A 27,530-nucleotide genomic window follows, 5' to 3' on the forward strand; every position below is an offset into this window, starting at 1 on the left:
AAAAAAAATTTCCAATGATTCCGGGAAATGGCGGGGGAGAGGGGTCCGGTTTCCCACACACCCCTTTTTTCCCCGAACAAAAATAAGGGGTTTGCAGCATATTATGAGGTCAGGGTACTTGATTCCATGCAAAAAAAAAGAGATTGTTCTTTTTTTTTGTTTAGTAAAAATCGTGCTGGGAAAAAAGATCAATGGGGGGGGGGTTAAATTTCCGAGGCTTCCCCCTCAACCCACATAGTTTTCCAGAACTAAAAATGGATTTTGTAACATATTATGCGGTCACCGGAATTCATTGAACAAAAAAAAAAAAAATTCCAATGATTCCGGAATATGGGGTCTGCCGCCCCTCGTTTTTTTTACCGAACAAAAACTGAGTTTGCAGCATATTAGGAGGTCAGGGTACTTGGTTCCAAGCTAAAAATCCGAGTTTTTTTGGGTTTTTTTTCTTAGTGAAAATCGTGCGGGTGAGAGGATCAAAATTTACCCATTTTTATTTCTTAGGGTGTGGCATAACATAAAGAGGACGGTCAGCTGACAAAATCACAGAAACGTCGATGTGTATTTCAGCATTTTGTGCTCTGAATTCAAATGTTGTCGAGTTCATTCTTCCGTACTTGATTAAATAAAGTACTTGTCGAGACTGAGGGCTCTCTCTCTCTCTCTCTCTCTCTCTCTCTCCATCCGTTTTTTCACACTGTATATAAGAAGCGAGTTTGTACCCTAAATGTCCCTTGTCTGTGCTTGTAATGTCCCCTCTGTGTAAACCTTTTATAGGTTAATAAAGAAATATCTCTTTCTCTCTAAAGCAAAGTCTTCAGTGTGAGTGTGTGGTTTTGGGGGTCGACCGCATCCTCCGCTTCATTTTGTGTTAATCACTCATTCTCATTTAATTGTATATATTTTAATTGTTTGTTCATTCATACGTTTCGTCTCATTCGATACCCTGACCCCCAACGTTTGTTTTGTCTGTCCCCGTATCGTCCCCTCTTTTTCTCAACCTTATGCTGAATAAAGAAATTCTCTCTCTCTATCAGAATTGAATGCATTTCTCTGGGAAAAGGACCTTAAGAACCATATGGAAGAGTGTGATTGCCGGGGCTTTAGCAGAGTCTGGCGTATGAGGATATTATCTGATTGCTGACACAATTTCGCCGCTTTTCTTTTGTGTTAGTAACGTCTGATCTTCTCTTATCGTTTGAACTTTGACATAATTTACAGGGGATTTATTTAAACAGGGCAACAAAACACCGCCGACACCGGTTTGTGATTAGCTTAAACAAATATCGATGTTTACATCGAGGAGTTGAGAGATCCTAAAGCACCGACCGTTGGCTCTGATCTGGGACAGGACACCAACAGCAAGTGCTTCCGACGGTTTGACCATATCAAGATGGATCAGTACTTCAGTGGTTACCACCTGTTGACATTGGGGCTGTCCACACTCGCCTTTGGTTCTCTGTTCGGCCTGAAGCGGTTGGGGTTGCTTTATCAATGGAGACATAAGGTATGATATTCGTGTTTGTTTTCTCATTTGTTTGGCTTCTCCATGGTCTCACACAAAGGTCCTGAAAGATTGACAGCTAGCGAGATAGATAGATCGATCGATCGATAGATAGATTGATAAATAGATCGATCGATAGATAGACAGACAGATAAAGAGAAAACTATGAATTCTGCTCTACAGTACACGAGATATTTCATAATGCCGATGTTTCACAGCTTCTCATAGCCAACACAACTGTCCATAGTTATTAGAAGTAGAGAAATTGGTTGCGGAAGTGAGATGAACAAAGATTAATTTAGAATGCTAAAAACAAGGACACAATGAAAAATGGGCGTTGAATTGACATAACCGTAATTGGGTCGGACAAAAGGCTGACAGCAGTTAGTTATGGTCGGTTTGTTATTTCTAAAAACCATCTTCAATGTGAATGGATAAAAGAAGACAAATTGACCAAATCCGAGTTGGTCATGGGCGGGTACGTGGAGGGGAGTAACACTTTTAAAAAAATAAATATGTAAATGCTTTATTTTTCAGCAGTTAATTATAAAACTGCTTAAAGAACTCACAATTTACAAAAGTAAATTAACATTAACAATAAAAACGAGTAAAAACTATAAATATAATAAAGTCTATAAATTAAAAAAAAGTAATTCGTGTACACTCCCTCAATTATACATTATATTAATTCTTTTGTTGGAATATAATACGTATGTATGTGATACATATATAATGCGAAGCCACATTAGTAATACAAACCTGAAACCAGGAGAAAAAACCCCAAGCACTCATGGGGCAATAGATAAACCCCAAGCACTCATAACAATACTGAGTGAATCACGAGATTAAAGTCTCTTATGAGCATCACTGATACTCAGGAAAAAGAATATACGTGGCTGTGTGGTGAGAAGTTTGCTTGCCAATCACATGGTTCCGGGTTCAGTCCCACTGCGTAGCACCTTTGGCAAGTGTCTTCTACTAGGGCCTTGGACCAACCAAAGCCTTGTGGGTGGATTTGGTAGATGGAAACTGAAAGAAGCCATCGTATGTATGGGTGTACTCCCACCACTGGCAATCAGGATTAGTGTTTTGGTAAAAGAGAACGCGAGAATAAATACCAGGTTTTAAAAAAAGAAATACTGGGGTTGATTTCTTTGGCTAAAAAAATTCACCAAGTTGATGCTCCAGCATGGCTACAATCTAATGACTGAAATAAGATAAAAGATAATTAATTGCATCATTAATATACCCAGTATATTTCAGTTTTAATTGTGAATCCACATAGGAACCCACAAATCAAATGTGAATCATTTTTATTTGATACTTCACCTGTCCTCCTCATTCACCTCTATGTCTCACTCTTACGCATTACAACTCATAGACATGCTTCATAACTATCATCCATTTATATTCCGTGCCAGCCCCGACAGAGCAAACATAAGACCAAAGGCTATCTCATCTTTTATTCAGACATAGTATATCTAAGACAACTACGGCCAATGTGATTTGAGGGAGACTTAGCTACTGTTTTAAACTAGTTGAGTAACCATGTAGAGGTTTATACTTTGGCTCATGAAACCCTTGTTGCCAACAGAGATAACAAAAACCTGAACTACTACTTTGCTCACCTTTGCTATTAATCTTTTATTATGGCCTCTTCAAGCATTAATCAGGTTATCTAATGATCAGAAATGAATCACTACTTCTAGCAACCCATACATGCAACATTATGAAGAAGTGGAGTTGAGCACCAACTCTATGGATTCCCAGGTGACACTAAGAAGCTAAAATTAGTAACTATTTACCGCTTACTGACAGTAACAATGTTTAACCCTTTTGTTACTGTATTTATTTTGAGATGCTCTGTGTTCCTTTCAATTAATTTTAAATCTAACAAAAGATTTAGTAAAATAATTTAGTTATCTATAAGCTAGTGGAACATAAATTGTGATTAAGGTTTGGTGGAAGATTTTAATTCAAAACTTATGAAAACAAGACATTTGTACTACAGGGCCAGAGGAGGTTTCAGCCGGGTTGGTAACGAAAGGGTTAAAGAATTTAGGTGAATAGACTTTACTCTCTCAGTTCTGCTTATCAGGTAATCCCTTTGAGTTTTCTTTAACACTGTTCCTTCTCAGTACAAGTGTCCTCATAGAAAGTGCTTTTTTTTCTATTCACTTTCTCTCTCTCTCTCTCTCTCTCTCTCTCTCCCTCTCTCTTCCCTCTCTCTCCCTCTATCTCTCTCCTCTTCTTTTTTTTATTTATCTCTGTTCACTATGTAAAGAAAATCAAAACACTTGGTTCAAATAGTCTCAATATAAATAATATATAAAGGGCTTCCACAAATAGACTTAACCCTTTCGTTACTGTATTTATTTTGAGATGCTTTGTATTTCCTTCAATTACTTTGAAATATAACGAAGAATTTAGTGAAAATAACTTAATTAACATTAAGCTGGTGTTAGAAATATGAATTGTGACTAAGGTTTGGTGGCAGATTTCAATTCAGAACTTATGAAAGCAAGAGAATTGTACTACAGAGCCAGAAGAGGTTTCAGCCAGGTTGGTATTGAAAGGGTAAGGGCAGCGAGCTGGCAGAAATCTTAGCATGCCGGGCAAGATGCTTAGTGGTATTTCGTCTGCCGTTATGTTTTGAGTTCAAATTCCGCCAAGGTCGACTTTGCCTTTCATCCTTTCGGGGTCGATTAAATAAGTACCAGTTATGCACTGGGGATTGATGTAATCGACTTAATCCTAAAGTCTGTCCTTGTTTGTCCCCTCTGTGTTTATCCCCTTGTGGGTAGTAAAGAAATAGGTATTGAAAGGGTAAATCTTTTTCTCTTTCACTCAACATTGTTTATATCCTTGTGTTGGCATGAGTTAAACAGCTGGACAGGATCCGGTGAGTCAGAGCACATGTCATGCTCCAACATCTGCTTTGGCATGATTTTGTATGGCTGGATGCTGGTGGCACGTAGAAAGCACCATTCGAGCATGATCATTGCCAGCGTCACCTTACTGGCACATGAAAAAACAACATTCGAGTGTGGTCATTGCCAGTGCTGCTGGACTGGTTCCCGTGCATGCAGCACATGAAAAATACCTTTTGAGCATGGTCGTTGCCAGAACCACCTGACTGGCCCTTGTACCGGTGGCACGTAAAAAGCACCCACTACACTCTCGGAGTGGTTGGCACTAGGAAGGGCATCCAGCTGTAGAAACATTGCCAGATCAGATTGGAGCCTGGTGCAGCCACTGGCTATCCAGACCTCAGTCAAACCGTCCAACCCATGCCAGCATGGAAAGTGGACATTTAACAATGATGATAGTGTATGTTTTTTGCAGAATTCTTGATGTTAAAATGTGTAACTTTCAGTACATAACTCCTTAACTGAGACAGTTTACTATTGAGTAAGGTGACTTTATGTCAGGTGATGAGAGGTTAATTTCTGACGGAGAGACAAAAACCGGTATCGTGCAGTCGAGGAAATATATGGGTACCCCTGCTAGAAAAGGTGGGAAGATGGTGAGGAGGTGTCAGGGCATACCCTCAAGTTACAGGAAGGGGGTCATAAGAGATGTGGTTCATAGGATTGGACAGGGTGATTGGGTCAGTAAGTTATTAAGAGTGTGAAAGGTGAGTACCACTTGGATTGAGATGGGGTTAGAGGTGAATGTCGTGGATGCTGGACATGAGTGGAGATGTGGTCAACGGTGAATTCCAGTATGGAGGGAGAAAGGTGGAGGAAATAAGATTGAGTCAGACAGGTGGCAGCACTGGTGGTGTGGAGAGTGTGTGAGAGGTGCATAGGAGATGGTTAGAGATGATACTTAGAATGTGAAAGACAAAATAAGTGGTTACAGGGAGGGTGAGTGGGAGCCCTAAAAAGATGAGGGGTGAAATATGTTCAGTTCCACTCTTGTATAATTACAGCAGCTGAATGAATAGTGCCATAGACAGAAGAGTGATGGAGTGATGGGTGTTATGTAAATGAGTTGTTGGGAAGAAATACTTCGGAGAGAGATTGGGTGCAAGGGTATAGACATAAAAGGCGGCGAGCTGGCAGAAACGTTAGCACGCCGAGCGAAATGCTTAGCGGTATTTCGTCTGCCGCTACGTTCTGAGTTCAAATTCCGCCGAGGTCGACTTTGCCTTTCATCCTTTCGGGGTCGATAAATTAAGTACCAGTTACGCACTGGGGTCGATGTAATCGACTTAATACCTATGTCTGTCCTTGTTTGTCCCCTCTGTGTTTAGCCCCTTGTGGGTAATAAAGAAAGAAATAGGTATAGACATAACCAGATTTGTTTGTTTGTATGTGTGTATTAATGATTGAATGAGTTCGTACGTTTTGAAAAAAATTTTCTCCACTCAATGTTTTCATATTCCAGGTTGATTCCAAGATAAAAAAAAATGGTGGAGATTTAGTGGCAGAAACTCTAAAGGTAAGTCATTATGACATATGTTTTAATTCATTTTGATATCAGCTGACCTGAGACTGCTTCAGGTGCGATGAAGCAAAACTACTTGTTTTGGAGTTTTCAGTCCAATTAAAACATTCAATTAAGTTGTTATATTAGAACCTTTCCTCTGTTGTTATGTTCCAAACCCCAATTTATATTGTGATTAAAAGGGTAAGACCCCCACCCTTCGGTCATGAATGACCTTGGGGTTTCATCTAGAAAGTTCCCCTCCAAGGCTCAAGTCCGGGCAAGGTTGTTTTTGAAAGACCAGCAGTCTCCTATGCATACCAGCCTCTCATCTCCACACCATCATATGTACATCGGGTAAAGGGTAAAGATCCCCTTCATTCATGAACGACCATAGGATTGCACCTAGAAAGTTCCCCTCTAAGGCACAAGTCCGGGCAAGGTTGTTTATGGAAGACCGGAAGTCTCCTATGCATACCAACCTCCCCTCTTCACGCCACCAATGTTATCCAAGGGAAAGGCAAAGGGGCCGATACAGCTTGGCACCAGTGATGTCGCAACTCCTTTCTACAGCTGAGTTAACTGGAGTAACGGGAAATAAAGTGTCTTGCTCAAGAACACAACTAACAGCCCAGCTGTAGAAACAAGAGTGGTGAGCATTAGGAAGGGCATCCAGCTGTAGAAACAAGAGTGGTGAGCATTAGGAAGGGCATCCAGCTGTAGAAACAAGAGTGGTGAGCATTAGGAAGGGCATCCAGCTGTAGAAACAAGAGTGGTGAGCATTAGGAAGGGCATCCAGCTGTAGAAACACTGCCAGATCAGACTAGAGCCTGGTGCAGCCTCCTGGCTTCCCAGACCCCGGTCGAACCGTCCAACCCACGCTAGCATGGAAAACGGACGTTAAACGATGATGATGATGATTTGGAGCATATTTGAACTTGTAAAGGCTTTTTCACTGCAATTTACCATAGAGAACAAGTTCTCATTTCGGGCCAAAAAAGGGGATAAGAACACAATAGTCAACTCAGAACAACCTCTGTGGATCGGTAGAAGTATTTCTAGCTTCTTTGCTGTCTTCGGTTACCAGATACCAAGAGCTGACTGGAAAGCTTGGCCTAAAGCAAAACTTTTTTTCTCCGCAACAAACTGCAGTGAAAATGTCTTTACAAGTTGAAATATGTTCCAAATATATTCAAACTGATCTGAATTCTGTTTATTTTCCATCACTACTTTGCATCACTAATTACATATTATTTTAAACTCATTTAAATTTAGGATTGTTTTCAAGATTAAGCACATAACGAGTGTATTTCATTAGGAATATTCTAATAGGGTTAACGAATTAAAGAGAAATTTTCTTTTAACATTGAAGCGTAGTTGTGTGGTTGAGAAGCTTGCTTTGCAATCAGAATATTTTGGTTTCAATCCCACTGCGTGACACCTTGGGCAAGTGTCTTCACTTCAGTAGCCCCAGGCCAGCCAATGCCTTGCGGATGAATTTGGTTTATGGGAACTAGGTAGGAGTCCATTGTGTTTGTGTTTATTCAATCCCACCACCACTCAGAGCTGTGGAGTCGACACAGAAAACTTTGACTCCGACTCCTCTACTATTGGCACCTGCGACTCTGACTCCTCTTTATGTAATTAAGTGATTGTGGTCTACATATCTCATAAAGCATATGCATACGCTTGTACTTTGAGTAGGTCTTTATGTTATAACTGGTTTATTAAAAAGAATAAAGATATTATGAATCGGAGTTGGTATAGTTTTACCGACTCCCGCTACCCCTTAATTGTTTCCAACTCCATGACTCCGACTCCACAGCCCTGCCACCACTTCACCACATCTGGTGTTGGTTTGTTTATATTCCTGTAACTTAGCAGTTCAGCTAAAGAGACCAGCGCAATAAATAACAAACTTCAAAAGGAAATAAGTCCTGGGATTGATTTGTTCAGCTAAAAGCTTTCCATGTTTACTCATATCATTGATTAATCTGATTCCAATTTTTGTCTTCTAGGCTCATGGTGTCAAGAACATATTCACCTTAGTTGGTGGTCATATATCTCCAATCCTGGTTGCCTGTGAAAGACTTGGTATTAGAGTTGTTGACACACGACATGAAGTAGGTTTCTTGTTATTCATTGTTTTTAAAAATTGTTTTTCTTTACTACTCCATTATTTCATTGTTGTTGTTGTTAACCCCTGGTCAGCTCTGAACATTGTAGACCTACGACCAAAGTATCCCAACTGTGAAAATCATGTCTTTACAGACATAACATGTTTAAGAAATCTTTATCAAATGCTCCCCACCCACTTAAGGTGGCAGAATCGGGAGCACACCCGGCAAAATGCTTAGCAGCATTTCATCTGTCTTTACATCCTGAGTTCAAATTCTGCCGTGGTCAATTTTGCCTTTTATCCTTTCGGGGTCAATAAATTAAGTACCAGTCAAGTACTGGGGTCGATATAATCAACTTTCCTCATTCCCCCATAATTTCAGGCCCATTGTAAGAAAGGATTATTAAATGCTCCCTTCTTGATCCTTCATTTTAATTTAGACTTCCTTATGAAAATATACATCCAAACGTGGCTGATGCCAGTATCCCCTGACTGGCTCCTGTACCGGTGGCACGTAAAAAGCACCCACTACACTCTCGGAGTGGTTGGCATTAGGAAGGGCATCCAGCTGTAGAAACCTTGCCAGATCAGATTGGAGCCTGGTGCAGCCACTGGCTCTCTAGATCTCAGTCAAACCGTCCAACCCATACCAGCATGGAAAATGGACATTAAACGATGATGATGATGATGATGATGGTGTATGCTTTTTGCAGAATTCTTGATGTGAAATTGTGTATTGAAACAGATATTGTTATACTTGGGGGTGGTCATATTTCGCCAGGTAAATGCACACACTGTATATTTGGTTCTCACTTCAGCTAACTTTTTGCTTTTGTACATATCTGTTGTGTGCGTCACATTTACTTCAAAGAAGTAGCAAAGCGAGAAAGAGGAGGACAGAGAGGAAGTAAGAGAGAGAGTGAAAGAGACAGTGGTGACGGCGTTTGTTTTGTGTTTTTAAATGTTTCAGAGAGGACATAAGACAAAGAGAAAGAGAGTGAAAGGAGAGAAAAGGTGGGAAAGAAAGAGAGAGAGAGAAAGAGACAGTGAGTGATGACAGCATTCGTTTTGTGTTTTTAAATATTCATCACATTGCAAGAGAAGTAGATACATATACACATTGTTAAATCAAAAGCGGGAGAGAAGAGGGACACAAAGGAAATGAGAGAGAAAGTGAGAGAGACAGTAGATACATAAATCCAAAGAAAAGTTCATACAAAAATACGTACAAACAACAAATATTGGATGTCAATTTCACTTTTCATTACCACACGAGGATAAAATTAACTCACAAATGGCTGAGTGGGCCAGTCAATTAGAACAACCCCAGTACACAACTAATACTTAATTTATCCACCCTGAAAGGACGAAAGGCAAAGTCGACCTCGGCAGAATTTTAACTCAGAACATAAAGACAGACTGTCATAATATACAAACATTTCTCATGGCACCAGTACACTGTTTTCAGATGCTTATATTTTTTATGTTTTCCATGAATTTTTCATGAGTCCAGCTAGTTATTATTATTATTTTAGTTTATTTGTCAGTTCTTTCATCACACATCCTGTGACTTCCTCAGTGACCCTTTATTCCACATATTTCCTCTTGTTCTGAGAACAAGAGGTAAAAGAGTCAGTGAAAAGGTCACAGGATGTGTGATGAAAGAGCTTTGAATAATAATAATAGCAATAACAACGCTGAAGTGAAGGTCCAATATTTAGTGTGTGTGTTTGATTGGCAAAATATGACCATCAACAAGTATGACAAAATGAAAATATGTTTGCAAAAATATGGCACCTGAAGATAATCACAGACCGAGATACATGGCATTATAGTAATAAAACAAAAATAAACAAAAGCTAAATCAAGGATCTAGAATTATTAAATTTTGAGCATTCTAATGTTTTACTGAATCCCCTGTAACTTACCATTTTTGTATTGAGAACATCTTTAGTCTCACATCATTTTATTTTCTTCTCATTGTGATAAACTGATTAGGTTACCAGTGTTTTTGCAGCTGATGCTGTTGCTAGAATGTCTGGGACAATTGGTGTGGCTGCTGTCACTGCAGGACCAGGTACCTCTCTTTTTTCTTCATTTCCATGTTTTCTTTTCTTTTCTTTATTTTATCTAAACCTAATTTAGATATACTTGATGCAGGTGTTAAAAGTTTCATGTTCCAAAGTGAATGTGCAATTTAATTTTGTTGCTAAGTTCCACGTCTCTTTCCTTTCTTTTACTAAATTCTAAATGCCCTTTCAATGTAAATGGTCCATTTTTAAAAAGAACAATCACAGATGATGAAAAATGGATGTGAATAAAAAAAATGGAGCGAGAAAGGTTCTGGAAAAAACTATGAACCACTTTTAATCACTCTAAAAACCAGTCAGTTTTCGAAGAAGGTGAGGATTTGTACCTGGTGAGATTTGAAGGGCATTGTGTATAATGCACTCCCTAACCCTTCTTCCTAATCAGACATTGAATTCTTGCATTTACCACAATTATATTGATTAAGGGTAGCATTTGATGAAAAACATCCAGAATTGGCCAATAGGAAGAATGTTGTCTTCCTTCAGGACAATATTAGGCCTCCTGTTTCCTTGCAGACCCAACACAAATTGGTTCAGCTCAGTGGAGATATCCTACCATTCCCAATATGCTTCCCTGATCTTGCACTTTTGGATGACCATTTATTTCGATCTTTGCAAAATTCTCTTAATGAGAAGAAACTTAATTCTTTGGAAGAATGAATTTCTGTACACATCTTATCTTTTGACATTATTTTTCATTTCTCCAGGTGTCACTAACACTGTGACTGCTGTCAAGAACGCTCAGATGGCAGAATCTCCAGTTTTGCTCATAGGTGGCGCTGCAGCAACATTGCTCAAGGTAACTTTTGCTACATGCTACTACTTTCTTTATAGATTATAGTTGTTGTTGTTACTGCTATTGTTACGACACCAAAAGGTGGCGAGCTGGCAGAATCGTTAGCATGCCGGGCGAAATGCTTAACGGTATTTCGTCTGCCGTTACGTTCTGAGTTCAAATTCCGCCGAGGTTGACTTTGCCTTTCATCCTTTTGGTGTCGATAAAACAAGTACCAGTTGAGTACTCCAAAATTGCTGGCCTTGTACCGAAATTTGAAACCATTCTTAGGGTAGCAAGCTGGCAGAATCATGAGTAGGCCAGGTAAAATGCTTAGCAGCATTTCTTCTTTCCAGGGTCAATAAAATAAGTACCAGTTGAATGCTGGGGTTTGATGTAATTGTCTACTTCCCTTCTCCAAAATTTCAGTTCCTTGTGCCTAGAGCAGAAAGAACTGTCATTCTTTTTTATTATCTGAGTTCACCTATGAGCAAAGGCATTCCAGATATATGTTACATATAGAACTACACACACACACATATATGTATATCACCGTCAACGTGACCGACCAGGCTATCAGATGTTGCTACACATCGCTGGTCACAATGCGCTTTGCACTGTTTTAGCCTTCAAACGATGCCACCCCGCTGGCTAAGCGAGCAGGCCAACAGAAGAAAGAGTGAGAGGAAGTTGTGGTGAAAGAGTACAGCAGGGATCGCCACCACCCCCTGCCGGAGCCTCGTGGAGGTTTTAGGTGTTTTCACTCAATAAAAACTCACAACGCCCGGTCTGGGAATCGAAACCACGATCCTACAACCGTGAGTCCGCTGCCCTAACCACTGGGCCATTGCGCCTCCATATATGTATATATATATATATATATGTGTGTGTGTGTGTGTGTATACAACAAAGAATGAATAAAGAGGCAACTTTCATCAATAAATATCTTCCCCAACTAAATATGAACACATAACATGATACAGAACGCTACTAACCTTTCAATTAATACCACTAACCCCCATACATCCCATACACCATTCACATGACAGATCTATATCTACCCTAATTGCACCAAATCCAGAACTACTTACTTGCCTTACACATAATTTTTTTACTCTGAGACTTGTAGACCCGATACCGTTCATTAATCGATGTGCATTCAAAGCAATGATTAGTAAATTTACGAAACCGGTATGCTTTTGAATCTCTTTAACAATTCACAATAATGACTTTTATTACTTTTATTCCTACCTCAGTTCATCTAATTGTATATATATCTATCGTTACTTTTCGCTTATTTTTCTTCTTACTTTCCCCCTATATGTGTGTGTGTGTATATATCTATATATATATAGTCGCCATGATAGATCGTTAGCCACTATAGTCGCCATGATAGATCGTTAGCCACTACACACATTTTTTTCTCTCCTTGTTTTTTCTGTGTCCCTTTCTGTAGAAGAGCATAGGCTCGAAACGTAAAAGACTTTTTCTATTCCTGAGCGTTATACTAATACATCTATTTGTTTTGTACACCACCTGTCTCTGTCTTTTGTTTTTTTCGTAAACTCTCCCTTTATATATATATCCTTATTGTGTCCCTTCCCTATTTAGAACAACATGGTGTAATTTGAGGGAAACTTTACTATTATATCTAGCAATTTCAGTGACAACATACAGGTACTTTCATTTTATTGTCTCCAAAGTTTTCTCATTATGCATTCATTCTCCTCACATAACCCAGCGTATCCCTATTTTTTTTTTTTTTCACCTGATTAACCCATTCTTCTGATCTGCAGTTTAGTGTTAAGGGACAGGTAAATCATCGATCCTTAAAACCATCTCATTTATAATTCAGTCTTTATTGGTAGGTAAAGTATCGATCTCTAAAATCAACCATTTTCCACTTAAATATTTAACGATAGTTAAAGCAATTATTCCACAGTTTACTGCTTTTACCTGTCTGTGATCAATACATAACGATTCCATATGTATTCTGTTCATTTTGCACCTTTTTGTCTTAATTCTTTGGATTGAAATTTTTTTTTTTCCCTCAGGGCCGTGGATCTTTGCAAGACATTGACCAGCTTTCCTTGTTTAAGTCTCTATGTAAATTCACAGCCTCAGTGTTGACTGTTAAAGAAATTGTACCAACACTACAGAAAGCTATCCAAACAGCTCAAAGTGGAACACCAGGTAAGCCACTCTTTATTTTATTTCATTTCTTTTCACTTTTCCTCTTAGTTTCTTTATCTGACAAACTTCTTTGCAGTATTTATCTTTCACTTGTTTCAGCCGTTAGACCAGGGGTTCCTAACCCTTTTTTTTTTATCTATGGACCCCATTTAATTACTATTTTATTTTGGTGGACCCCATAGGCATTCAATATTTAAAACACAGCACAGAATTTTGTCAGTGAACAGGTTGCGATCTCAAAGCAACAAAAATATTTTGACAAATCAAATTTAAATATTGAAGTGAATCTAACGGTTTTTGTGTGTTTTTAAATGGCTTATAAACACTTTCCTTGCTGGAATTGTTTTCATTCCAGCACACGATCTCAGATCAGGTCACTTGCTATACAAGTACATCTTCGTAATTTAAAAACTAGTTTTATAGAAACCTCTTCCAAAATTCCTATTTTGTTCTTCACACATTCCCCTCTGTAGGTTGAACTACGTACAATGGAAAGAAACCTGTTTCTTACAATACATACATCTAAAACAAAATTTTTTCAAGGGCCCTTAAAATACTATTGTGAACCCCCAAATAATCTTATATGGACCCTGGTTGAGATCCATTGCATTAGACTGTGGCCATGCTGAAGCACCTCCTTTGATGTCTTTTAAACCCTAGTACTTCTCCTCTGTGCTGGTTGCTCAGCAAGTCGCAATGTGCTTTGCATCATTTTAGCTTTTGAATGATGCCACCCTGCTGGCTAGGCATGCAGGCCAACACTTCCCCTGATTGGAAGGGCTGCCCATTTACAGTTGAGTGGACTGGAGCTATGTGAAATGAAGTGTCTTGTTCAAGAACTCAATGCATGGCTTGGTCCAGGAGTCGAACCCATGATTTAACGATCGTGAGTGCAACCCCCTAGCCACTACTAAGCCAATAGCCTCCATATATATACATGTATATATGTATATATACACGTGTGTAAATGCATTTGTGTGTATACATATGCACAAGGTCAGTTATCCAGGGATCTACTCTTGCTGTCGTCCAGTTTCATTGTCTTAAAATTGAGCAAGAAATATTATAAACTAACTTAAATGCAGCCCTATCGAGCAGCTTTTAAGCTAGCTCCTGTGGAGGGATCTTCATTGGGCCTTCAGCCCAATAATGACACTCCATGCATTGAGTACATATTAAATTTTATTAAACTTGAACAATATTTTTCAAGCAATGAACAATTTTCTGCAAAACAATGATATAATTTGTCGACTTGGAACTTATTGCAAAGCTGCATGATAAACAACATTTGTCTTTCCATTCAGGGTGGGGGGAAGAAGTACAATTTTTTTCTTCTGTCTGACCTCTTTCTTTCTCTCTCTCTTTCTGTTGATTGTTTTCAACCATCACTAGTACCACCACCATTGCCACCATAACTACGAAATACACACCATTCAGACTTCTGACGCCACCACCATCAAGACCCTTGACTTTGCCGCCTTCCCCTCCACATCCCCTTTCACATCCCTTACTATCACCATCATGCTTGACCGCCTCAGCTACCACCATCATCACCGTCGCCACTGCCTCTATTACAACTACAGCTCATGTATGCCTACTATTACTCTCACCCCAATAAGAGGAGTAGAAGAAGTGTCACTGAATAGCGAGAGGGGGAGTCAAAGTGTGACACACTGACACACAGAAATTCGTTTTGGCATTTATTATTATAGAAGATTGCAGAAGGAAAATTGGTTCTCTTTTGTAACATCTTAAACATTTTTCCCATTTCAAAATGTTTCACTCTTCTGTAGTTCTTGCTGGATTATTTGGTGCTTTATTTCTGCTTTCCTTTGATATTTCAGGCCCAGTTTTTGTTGAATTCCCCATTGATGTTCTCTATCCTTATGAAACTGTGAAGAAAGAATTAGGAATGAAAGATTCTGGCAAAGGTTTGATGCAGAAAATTGTGAACTGGTAGGTTGTCACTCTCATCATCATCATCATCATCCAACGAGTTGTAGTACAGCTGGGCATTGCATACAAAAAGCTTGCTATTATTGTCGTAGTCTTCATCATCACTGTTATCATCTTTGCCATCATCACCATCATCATCATCATCATTTTCTGTTCTGAGCCTTAGGACTCATACCGTAAGGGCTTCACCCTTCAGCATTCAGATTACTCTGTCAAATGTTAAGTTTATTTATTCACTTTGTTTCGAATTAATCATACATTATCTCACAGCTGAGAGAATTCAATGATGGGATCGTTTATTTTAAGAATGACATTGTAGGGTAGGTGTGAGAGGCCAGATCTGGTCAGTTTGGGCATGAAATGGGTAGGAAACTTTTGGCTGGATATGACCCTTTTTAAGTGCTGAAGCGTTAACCCCATTTCCATGACAGATAAATGACTGAGATGACCCCCACCATTGAATGGGAAGTCAGCCTATTGCATTGCAGGAACTTGTTTACAGCTGAGTTGACTGAGTGGACATGAAACAGAGTACTTTGCTTGAGAACACACTGCACTGCCTGGTCTAGGACTTGAAACTCTGATCTTAGAATCATGAGTGCAACACCCTAATCTCTGGGCTTTCGCAATTGCCTCATTTACTGTTACTGTTTCTGGCCCACCTGTCATTGATGAGCACCTGTATTTCAGTCCCTTTCATGACAATTCACCTCAGATTATACAGCTAACAAAGAAAATCCATTTTGATAAAGCCTGTGCCATGAATCCAGCTGTAGAAACTCTGCCAGATCAGATTGGAGTCTGGTTTGCCAGACCTCAGTCAAATCGTCCAACCCATGCCAGCATGGAAAACGGACGTTAAATGATAATGATGATGAAATTCACATTTCTAATCCTGCCCACGTAGTCAGGACTTAGTTCTCTCCCTTATATTAATGGCCATGGCTAGGGGGCACCATATGTATAAGAATTTGATTATCTTATATTTTTTTGATTTATTTTTTCTTTAGGTATCTCCAGAATCACTTGAACAATTTGTTCTCGGGTGCTTTTGAAGACCGTAATATGTCTCCTCTTCATGTGGACATACCGAAGCCTTCTAACTCTCAAGGTACGTAAATGAGCATCAGTGACATTCATCCCAGATCTATTAAAACACCACACACTATGAAATAGTAATGAAGGACATAGTTGCTTGACCTGCTAAAAATAACAGCCCAATTTCTCTCAGATTGTGCTGTATCATCTTTAAAAAGGAAGGAGAAGGTCATCAAGATGATTCATTTTTAATCCTTTAGCATTCAGATTACTTTGTCAAATGTAAATGCTTATTTATCCACATTGTTTTGAATTAATCATGGATTATCTCATAGCTTTGAGAATTCAAGGATGTGATTGGTTATTTTTAGAATGACATTGTAGGGTAGGTGTGAGAGGCTGGATCTGGCTAGTTTGAACATAAAACTGATCGAATATTTGGGCCGGATATACCTGGTTTAAATGCTAAAGGGGTGAATAAACAACAACAGTAACAAATAATTAAATGTAATTGAGGATTCTCCATTAATTTTAATCAAATTTTTCTGCCATGGTGCATGGATGAAGTTTGTAACCAGGGCAACAGTGTCTCCCATGCTAGTGGCATTTAAAAAGTGCCATCCATACATGATCATTACCAGGCCCTCCTGACTGGCTTCTGTGCTGGTAGCATGTAAAAAGCACCCACTATACACTCACGGAGTGGTCGGCGTTAGGAAGGGCATCCAGCTGTAGAAACATTGCCAGATCAGATTGGAGCTTGGTGTAGCCGCTGGCTCTCCAGACCTCAGTGAAACCGTCCAACCCATGCCAGCATGGAAAACGGACGTTAAACGATGACGATGAAAATACAGCAGTGATTTGAACCTCTACTATCTTGTTCCAGTGCAGAAATGTGCCGAGTTACTCTCCAAGGCCAAGAAACCTGTATTCTTATTGGGAAGTCAAATTACACTGCCACCAGTTCCCGTAGAAAACCTATGTCAATCTCTAGAGGTAAATATTTTTCTAATTTGTCTAAACACCCATATTTTCTTCATAATTACTCTTATTGTTATTGTTATTGCTGGTTATAATAATAATAGTAATAATAATAATAATCCTTTTTACTAAAGGCACAAGGCCTGAGATTTGTGGGGAGGGGACGAGTCGCTTATATCGACCCCAGTGTTTCACTGGTACTTAATTTATCGACCCTGAAAGGATAAAAGGCAAAGTTGATCTTGGTGGAATTTGAACTCAGAACTTAGTGGTAGACGAAATACCTATTTCTTTACTACCCTCAAGGGGCTAAACACAGAGAGGACAAACAAGGACAGACAAACGGATTAAGTCAATTACATCGACCCCAGTGCATAACTGATACTTATTTAATCGACCCCGAAAGGATGAAAAGCACGTCAACCTTGGCGGAATTTGAACTTAGAACGTAGCGGCAGACGAAATACCGCTAAGCATTTCACCCGGCGTGCTAATGACTCTGCCAGCTTGCCCACTTTGCAGCGAAATATATTGACCTGGTACTTGGCTGCCATTTACTTTGTTCATTCTGTGCCGGTGGCACATAAAAGGCACCAACTGATTGTGGCCGCTGCTAGCTTCCGCAGGCTCCTGTGCTGGTGGCATGTAAAAAGCATTCACTACACTCTCAGAGTGGTTGGTGTTAGGAAGGGCATCCAGCTGTAGAAACACTGCCTGGTGCAGCCTCGTGGCTTCCCAGACCCCAGTCGACTGTCCAACCCATGCTAGCATGGAGAACGGACGTTAAACGATGATGATGATGATGTACTACATTTGTTTAGTCTTTATGACTGTTCACGCTTTACATTTGCTTGCTGTAGTCGCTCAGTCACTGCTTTTCAACTGCATCCATTACTGAGGCCCTGGTTTGGGAGTTCCAGTGTTTTGAAGAGTGTGGAACCACCTCCTTACACACTGTTGTTCCCAGGTCTATTCTCACCTGAAGAAGTAGCACCTGTCAGAGTCCCAACTAATGGATTAATTAGCATGTTAAGGCTTGTCTGTCTAGACACATGAAGTCTGGATCAGACCGACTCTGTGGAAGAAACCTTCAGGTTTCAATGGAGAGGAAGGCAGCTGCGATGCATTGTGGGATGCTGCGAGCAAGATGAGGCAAGCAACAGATCTTGGTTGTCCACTGAATCCATCTCCATTCCTGGTCATCTTGACCTGGTCTTACCAATGAACTGAAAACGGTCACAAACTGGAGAGTGAGATGACTGGTGTCTGACTCTTCTTCACTTTAAACAAAGTCACCATAAAAGTCATCAACCATTCTTAAGGATGACCAGATGGCCTTCATCACTATATTATTCTCTTAACTGTATTTACTTTCTGTATTTACTCATCTCTTTCATTCACTGACTCTGATGTTGTTTTTCTCTTCAAATCCGTTTCACCTAGAATATTGGTGTTCCATGTTTCCTTGGTGGTATGTCACGTGGACTTTTAGGAAGAAATAACCCTTTACAGATGAGACAGCAGCGTCGGGATGCACTGAAAGAGGCTGACCTTATTATTCTTGCTGGTAACCTGATTTCTTTTTTATTTTCATTTCATTTCCTGTTAAAAAAAAAATACAAGTATTTTTTTATCTTCTAATAAATATTTTTAAAATTTTATCTCTTATTATTTAAAAAAAATCTATTGCATTTTATGTCATAGCATTTTATCTTCATTTTACCATGCTTGCATAAGTTGGATGGGCCTTCCCAAGAGCTTAATATCTTACTGCTTGTTGTGGTCCCTTCAGAGTTCCAGCCTTTTGAGATCAACCTTCATCCCTTCTTTCCGTGCCTCCCTCAGTCTTCCTCTTCTCCAAGTTCCTTCCGCTTTGATCACCCCACAAACTTTACCCAACTCACATCTTCCATACACACAATACCTCCACTTCAGTGCAGTGATCTCCTATTCTTCATCATCTATGCACACTAACATTACACATCCAGGGGAGCATGTTCACCTAAGTTCTTTTAAGGCTTCACTCATTCTCTGCATCCACAGCCCATGTTTTGCTACCCTGCAGTATCACACTTTGTACTTAAGCATCATACATTCTGCCCTTCACTCAGGGAGAGAATCCTTTTGTTACCAGCAGATGTAATAGTTCCTTGAAATCTCTCCTCTTTTTCCCCGACTCCTTTTTTAATCAGGCTGGTTACCTAATAATAATAATAGAAGCTGTCAGATATTTCTAGAAGCATTTTCAAATTCATAGCTACTCTTATTACTAACTAATTCTTGTTTGTCTGCTACGTACAGAATCATTCTCTCCTGGCAGCCTATTTGTGATCACACTGCGTCTGAAATGCAACTGTTGTTTACATTCGTCACACATTACAGAGATCCTACCGACTCCTTTTCTCTGCACGCTGAGCATGGCTGGTTCCCCGATGACAGCAGAGTTCTGTGTTCTTTCCTGCCAACCAAATAGTTGTCTTTGCTAGGTTTACTTTTAGATGTCTTGATTGTAAGGCACTGCTTCCTTATTTGGAACATTTTCTCTAATTCTTTGATTGCCATGGAGAACCAGTCTTGAAGTTCACTAGTTATGACCTGTATAACTAGGATAAACACCTGACTAAAAGTTGATCCCCTGGGCCCTGAAACTGTCGTCTTGTTAATATCACCCCTGTATTTAGGTTGCATGCTAAATAGACATCTTGTATTTAGCTTAAGCTCTATCTACGACGATTTCATCTCAATCGAAGGAGAGGGGCTTTCTCTGTCTGGGTAGCGGATCCATGGACGACCGCTCGGTTCAAAGTCTCTCTTGACCAGAAATGGCCTGAACTCTTTGTATGACCACCCTCCCTGTACATAACTCCCTGTCCCCCTACGTGGCCTTGCTTTTGCTTTTTGAGCCAATAAAAATTGAATTGGGGAAAAAAGAAAAGCCATTTCTTTGCATCTAGTTCTGTTTGTGAGCAGGTTAATGAAAGTTGGGTTTATTCTTAGCTAAATACTTCATTTCTGTTCCATTTACAAAAAATGCTTCAGAATATAAAATTTTGCTCAGATCGTCTGAAGAAAGAAATAAACGAAAAAGGAATGAATAAGAGAATTTTTAAAGGTTTAAGGAACACTAATTGTTATTCTTAGAAGTTTTATACTCTCAAAAGAAAATCCTGTCACACCACTTCCTTCTCTTCCATCCTATGTCTGATGATTAGACAGAAATGCCTGACCGTTTTGTTAGCTTGTGCAAACCCTTAGCTTCTTAGGTTCCTAACTAGCGTCACTATATAGGGGTGGGTTGTAGTTTGTGATTCAGTTCATATACAGTAATCCCTCGCCATATCGCAGTTGATTATTTAAGCTTGCATCGATCCCTCTATGGTGTTGTTTTGAATTTATAATAAAATAAATACATACAAATTATAAAAATAAGAATAAAAAATATACAGTACAAGTACTGTTTCTTCTTCGCGGATTTTCACCTCTTGTGGGGGGTTTTGGAACATAACACCTGCAATAGTTGAAGGATCACTGTAATTACTTCTAACCAGACACAGTAAACTGTTCGTTAGAGAGAAGTTGGTTAAAGTAAACTCAATTACAGGTTCTTTCGTTAGCCTAATTTGCATTAAGTTTGCCTTGCCAATATCTTTTTGATTCATATCTTTTATGTTTTGATCACACATTATTCACATTTTTATTTGATTCTTGCATCTTTTAATGTGATTCCAGGAACTGTTTGTGATTTCCGTCTTGGCTATGGTCGGTCACTGAACCGAAAAGCGAAAATAATTGCTGTCAACCGTTCCAAAGAACAACTGCATAAAGTAAGTATTTCCGTATTCTATGACTTGGAGATCTGACATAAAAGTAACATTTGAAACAATCACAATGGATTCCTGCTCACCCCTGTGAGGGTCTGAGTGCAATTGGGGCCTCTGTTCGTTAAATCTAGTTGACAGAAATGTAGAATGTTGTATCAAATCATGCCGACATTTTTCAGCTGGTGGGGTTGGGGTGAACACTGATTAATTATGTTGGTCTCATTTAATTAATTATCTCCAGGGTGTGACTCGGCTGATGTTATGTTAAATATGCCTGCACAACAACAATAACAACAATGACAATGTTAGCAATAATAACTGCAACAGCAACTGCTCCGGTTGTCTGTTTTGGCTTGGTTTATCCAGTTGGAAGAACATACAGAGTGCCACATGTGGCGCTGACACAGGTGCTTTTTGTGTGGCACCAGTATGGGTCTTTTTACGTGGCACCAGCACGGGTGCTTTTTATGTGGCGTCAGCACGGGTGTTTTTTGTGTGGTACTAGCATGGGAGATTCTTATGTGGCACCACCATGGGTACTTTTTACATGGCACCACCATGGGTACTTTTTACATGGCACCAGCATGGGTGCTTTCTGCATGGCACCAGCATGGGTGCTTTCTGCATGGCACCAGCATGGGTGCTTTCTGCATGGCACCAGCATGGGTGCTTTCTGCATGGCACCAGCACATGTTTTTTACATGGCACTAGCATGGTAACTTTTTACATGGCATCATCACAATATGTTGAATTGGCTTAGTCCTCTGGTTTACCAAATCCTGTTCACCTGTTAAACCATGCCTGCACAGGAAATGGGCACTAAATGGTGATGATTAACACATCATCATCATTTAACGTCCACTTTCCATGCTAGCATGGGTCAGACGATTTGACTGAGGTCTGGCGAACCAGACTCCAATCTGATCTGGCAGAGTTTCTACAGCACCCACTACACTCTCAGAGTGGTTGGCATTAGGAAGGGCCTCACAGAGGCAATGACAGGAGACCGAGACCTTTGCTGTGATTGAGAAGACCTGGCAACTTAAGTGAGATCGCAGCCATGGCCGATGCCAGTGTTGCATGTCCGACCCATTTAAGAGTACCCTTGATGCGTTGGGTGATATGATATGCTTGAGAAGACCTGTCGAGTCAAGTAAAACCAATATCGTAGCTGTGGCCAGTGCCCCCTGACTGGCTCCGATTCCGGTAGCATGTAGAATGCATCATCTGAACGTGGTTGATGCCAGGTCCACCTGACTGGCTCCAGTGCTGGTGACACATAAAACGTACCATCCAAACATGGCCAATGCCAGTACCCCTTGACTGACTCCCATGTAAAAAAGCACCTACTACACTCTCGGAGTGGTTGGTGTTAGGAAGAGCATCCAGCTGTAGAAACACTGCCAGATCAGATTGGAGCCTGGTGCAGCTGCTGGCTCTCCAGACCTCAGTCAAACCGTCCAACCCATGCCAGCATGGAAAGCAGACGTTAAACGATGATGATGATTTAATAAAGTAATCTGAATGCCAAAGGGTTAATGTAAAATAAAGCAAAAAAGTCCTTTATTATCTCATTTCTTCTTATTTTCTTTGCTAATTTTGCCGATCCTCCCTGATTGACATCATAGAATTATTTAACCTGTTCTTCTGTTATTCTGTTCTCTTCAGAATTCTGATATGTTTTGGAAACCAACTGTTGCCATCCAGGGAGATGCTGCTACATTTGTCACTCAACTGTCTTCAACACTTCAAGGTTACAAGTGTGACCCAGAATGGTTGTCCACATTACGGGAAAGAGATAATCTGAAAGAGAATGCAAACAAGTAATTGATGTTTTCGTTAATTAGATGATGTGTAATTTTGTTGTATCTGTATCAAAGATATAGACTAAAGCCTTGAGCATGTATTTCATTGACAGAATCTGAAAGTAGCCATCATGTGTGTGTGTGACTGTGTAGATATGTATGTGTGCGTGTGTTTGTGCCATTGTGTGACTTGTAAATAAGTGATATTCATTTCTATTATTCGGCAAAAACATGTCATCGCCTTGGCAAGACTGATGAGTAGGCTACCTCTCTTGTGCTGGTCTTATGTAAAACTCACCCAATACACTCTGCAGAGTGTAAGGTTGAAGACACGACACGTGTCTAGGGCAGAGGCCAAGGAAAAATTGGCCAATACACTTTTTAAAGTGGTTGGCATTAGGATTGGCATCCAGCTGTAGAAACAGTGCTGAAAAATGAAAACTGAGTGAGATGAGATCCCTTGACTTGTCTTTGTGAGCATTCCCAAGTCCTGCTGACTTCAATTGTGATAACCTATTCCAACTAATGAAAGCATGGAAAGCAAATGCAAAATGATGATGATGATGATGGTGATGATGATATATATTGTAAATTATGTTCTATCCTTTTTAGGAAAAAAGGTGAAGAAAAAACAGATAAACACCTGAATCCTGTGAAACTGTTACAACTGACTGAAGAGATTCTTACAGACGACAGCATTCTTGTAGCTGATGGCGGTGACTTTGTGGGTACTGCTTCCTACATTCTCAGGTAAATTATTTATCAGTTCTATATTTAAGAGATGGGGAATTATTTACATTATTTACATTTGACGGATATTTGTCCTCATCTTGTTTGTTGTTAACACGTTTCGGCTGATATACCCTCCAGCCTTCATCAGGTGTCTTGGGGAAATTTCAAACCTGGATTCTCATTCCTAAGGTATTTTTCGATGTTGTTGTTGTTGTTGCTGCTGCTGTAGTAGTAGTAGTAATAATAATAATAAACATTCAGGTCACTGCTTGGAATCGAACTCAGAATCTTGGGGTTAGTAGCCCATGCTCTTAACCACTATGCCATATGCCCATGGGTGTATGGTATAGTAGTATGCCCACAGGTATATGGCGTAGTAGTTAATAGTGTGGGCTACTAACCCCAAGATTCCGAATAATAATAATAATAATAACATCGAAAGATACCTTAGGAATGGGAGCCCTGGTTTAGGACTAATGTTGCTGTAATTTAGCCCCAGGAGACATCGTCTTCAGCCTGCTATACGACACGATCTGTGTCCTTATATTTTCGAACAAGGAATCTAGCACCTCCCACTCAGCTCAAAACAATATCTGTGTATCGCGATTTCTGAGTTATTTCCCTTCATCAGCACTGGGGCTAAATTACAGCAACATTCGTCCTAAACCAGGACGTCCATGTTATGTTGGCAAACAATCTTTACTCCAATGTACTGTTGCTGAATATCTCTCGTTGTGAGATTTAAAAATAGTAATTTTCTAATAAACATTTTGTTGTGACAAATTTAATTCAATCAACTTGCACAGAAAAAACGTTTGAGAGTTTCTGTGGAAGGTAGATCCACTGAGCAGACAAATTTCATCATTGTTATTCTCATTGATTTTATATTGATAAGAAATTATTGATATAATACCTTTGACTTACTCCTTTACCTAAAATTTCAGACCTTGTTCCCATTGTAGAAAGAATTGTAGCTTTATCCACTACGAATTCCACCTTTGAAGTGATGTATTCCATATCTGTTTAAGTTTCTGAAAAAAAAAATGTATATTGACATTAAATTTAATATTTTTGCAGACCACGTGGCCCTTTATGTTGGTTAGATCCTGGTGCTTTTGGAACTCTTGGTGTTGGTGGAGGATTTGCACTTGGCGCCAAAATTTGTCGTCCCGAAAGCGATGTGTGGATTATATATGGTGATGGTTCTCTTGGATTTAGTGTGGCTGAGTTTGATACTTTTACACGACACAAGGTAACATTCATTTACAATTATTATGTAATATCAAGACAAGGAAACACACTTTCACACACACACACACACACACACACATCCATGCACATACACATACACATATTTACAACAGATTTCTTTCAATTTTTGTCCACCAAATCCACTCACAAGGCTTTGGTCAGCTTGAGGCTATTGTAGAAAACACTTGCCCAAGGTGCCACTTAGTGGGACCGAATCCAAAACCATTTGATTAGAAAGCGATCTTCTCAACCACACAGCCTGCCTGACACCACAGTAATAACATGGAAAGCCAGACCCAGTAGAGTTTGAACTCAAAACCTGGAAGGTTGAAACTAGGTACTGCCTGACACCCCAGTAATAACATGGAAAGCCAGACCCAGTAGAATTTGAACTCAAAACCTGGAAGATTGAAACTAGGTACTACCTGACACCACAGTAATAACATGGAAAGCCAGACCCAGTAGAATTTGAACTCAAAACCTGGAAGGTTGAAACTAAGAACTTATAAACTGTTCAGTTACTTTTATCATTTCTACCAATTGACCTTTCCGAACCAGTTTTAATTACCAGTTTTAATTACACTCCACTTCTATGTCTTCTGTAGACAATTACACAACTCGTTTATATTATTTCTTGTTTTAGCTGCCTGTTATCGCTCTTGTTGGCAATGATGCTGGTTGGACCCAGATTTTAAGGGAACAAGTACCAATGTTTGGCAGCAGCGTCGCCTGCGATCTAAGTGTAAGGAATTACTTGATTACTTTTTAATTTCTGGATTTCTGAGCTGATATTCTAAATTCATGTTTCTGTAACTATCTAATAATGGTTTAAGTTTTTGGTAATTTGGTGGGAGGGGGTACTTATTTTATTGACCCCCAAAAGGACAAAAGGTAATACTGATGTCAGTGGAATGTGAACTCAGAACATAGAAAATTGGAAGAAATACTACTAAACTCCTAACTCAGTGTGTTAGCAATTCAACCAGCACATGCTTTAATAATAATAGTAATGATAATAATAATAATAATGACGATGACGACGACGATAATAATAATAATCCTTTCTACTGAAGGCACAATGGGTGAAATTTTGGGGGAGGGGAATAGTCGATTAAATACTGGTACTTTTTTCACTGATCGTGAAAGGATGAAAGGCAAAGTTGACCTTGGCAGAATTTGAACTCTGAATATAAAGACAGACAAAATGCCACAAAACATTTCACCCGGTGTGCTAACGATTCTGCCAGCTTGCCACCTTAACTTAATAATAATAATAACAATAATAATAATAATAATATGATGGTGATGATAATAATGGTTTCAAATTTTAGCACAAGCCCATTAAATCCAGAGGAGTGGCCAAGTCAATTACATCATCCCTAGTATTCTACTGGTACTTATTTTATTGACCCCCACAAAAGGATGAAAGGCAAAGTCAATCTTGGTTGAATTTGAACTCAGAAACACTCTAAACACATCACTTTATTTCATTCTGTGATTGTGGTCTATTTTACCGACTCCGACTCCAGCTACCCCTTAATTGTTTCTGACTCTGACTCCCTGGTTATCTAAACACATCACTTTATTTCATTCTGTGATTGTGGTCTATTTTACCGACTCCGACTCCAGCTACCCCTTAATTGTTTCCGACTCTGACCCCCTGGTTATCTAAACACATCACTTTATTTCATTCTGTGATTGTGGTCTATTTTACTGACTCTGACTCCAGCTACCCCTTAATTGTCTCCGACTCTGACTCCCTGGTTATCTAAACACATCACTTTATTTCATTCTGTGATTGTGGTCTATTTTACTGACTCTGACTCCAGCTACCCCTTAATTGTTTCCGACTCTGACTCCCTGGTTATCTAAACACATCACTTTATTTCATTCTGTGATTGTGGTCTATTTTACTGACTCTGACTCCAGCTACCCCTTAATTGTTTCCGACTCTGACTCCCTGGTTATCTAAACACATCACTTTATTTCATTCTGTGATTGTGGTCTATTTTACTGACTCTGACTCCAGCTACCCCTTAATTGTTTCCGACTCTGACTCCCTGGTTATCTAAACACATCACTTTATTTCATTCTGTGATTGTAGTCTATTTTACCGACTCCGACTCCAGCTACCCCTTAATTGTTTCCGACTCTGACTCCCTGGTTATCTAAACACATCACTTTATTTCATTCTGTCTTTGTGTGTTTTGGACCAAATTTCAGTTCCACTTGTTATTTTACCTAAATTTAATTTTTCTCTCTTTGTTTTATTTTTTGTTATTTTCTTCGTATCTAGTTCTCGTCCTACCATACTGTTGCCCAGGGTTTTGGCGGTAAAGGTTACCAACTGGACAGAAGCAACGAAGAACAGATGTCGACAATACTCAGACAATGCCAAAAGGATGCCAGGGAAGGTCACAGTGTTCTGATTAACGCTTTGATTGGTAAAACTAACTTCCGTGAAGGCAGCATATCTGTTTAACAACTGCAGCAGCAACAACACTTGGAACAACAACAACCATAATAATAATAATAATAATAATAATAAATGATAATGATAATAAACAATAACAGTACAATGCAATTTGTAGGAAAAGCACTTTGTTTATTGAATTAAACAAATTGAACAATATTTTGAGATTGTTCTCAAGTTCAAAATGTAAAATAAAAAGAATATATTGTTATATTTCTCAATGGTCTTTTTTTTTTCCTTTGTTAAATAAACACAAGCTGTAAATATTCTTCACTTCAGATTTGGTATTGTTCTTTGTCTGATGTTTACAGGATGTGTGATGAAAGATTTTTCAGACAAAAGACAATAAAATAAAAACAATGAA

At 39.3% G+C, this 27,530-nt stretch overlaps 1 protein-coding gene across 1 annotated transcript; it reads left to right on the forward strand.

Moving 5' to 3' along the window:
- Positions 1-1,225: 1,225 nt before the first annotated feature.
- Positions 1,226-27,392, forward strand: LOC115218613 (2-hydroxyacyl-CoA lyase 2). Its single transcript, XM_029788515.2, has 16 exons — positions 1,226-1,504; positions 5,894-5,947; positions 7,951-8,055; positions 10,050-10,128; positions 10,849-10,940; positions 12,971-13,109; positions 14,954-15,065; positions 16,076-16,176; positions 16,990-17,099; positions 18,528-18,651; positions 20,814-20,908; positions 22,574-22,728; positions 23,323-23,460; positions 24,520-24,694; positions 25,337-25,435; positions 26,990-27,392. Exons 1-16 carry the CDS (start codon positions 1,391-1,393, stop codon positions 27,173-27,175), a joined length of 1,878 nt encoding a protein of 625 aa, XP_029644375.1. The 5' UTR covers positions 1,226-1,390; the 3' UTR covers positions 27,176-27,392.
- The last annotated feature ends 138 nt before the right edge of the window (positions 27,393-27,530 follow it).

Source organism: Octopus sinensis, linkage group LG13 (genome assembly GCF_006345805.1).
Source record: "Octopus sinensis linkage group LG13, ASM634580v1, whole genome shotgun sequence".
NCBI lineage: Eukaryota > Metazoa > Mollusca > Cephalopoda > Octopoda > Octopodidae > Octopus > Octopus sinensis.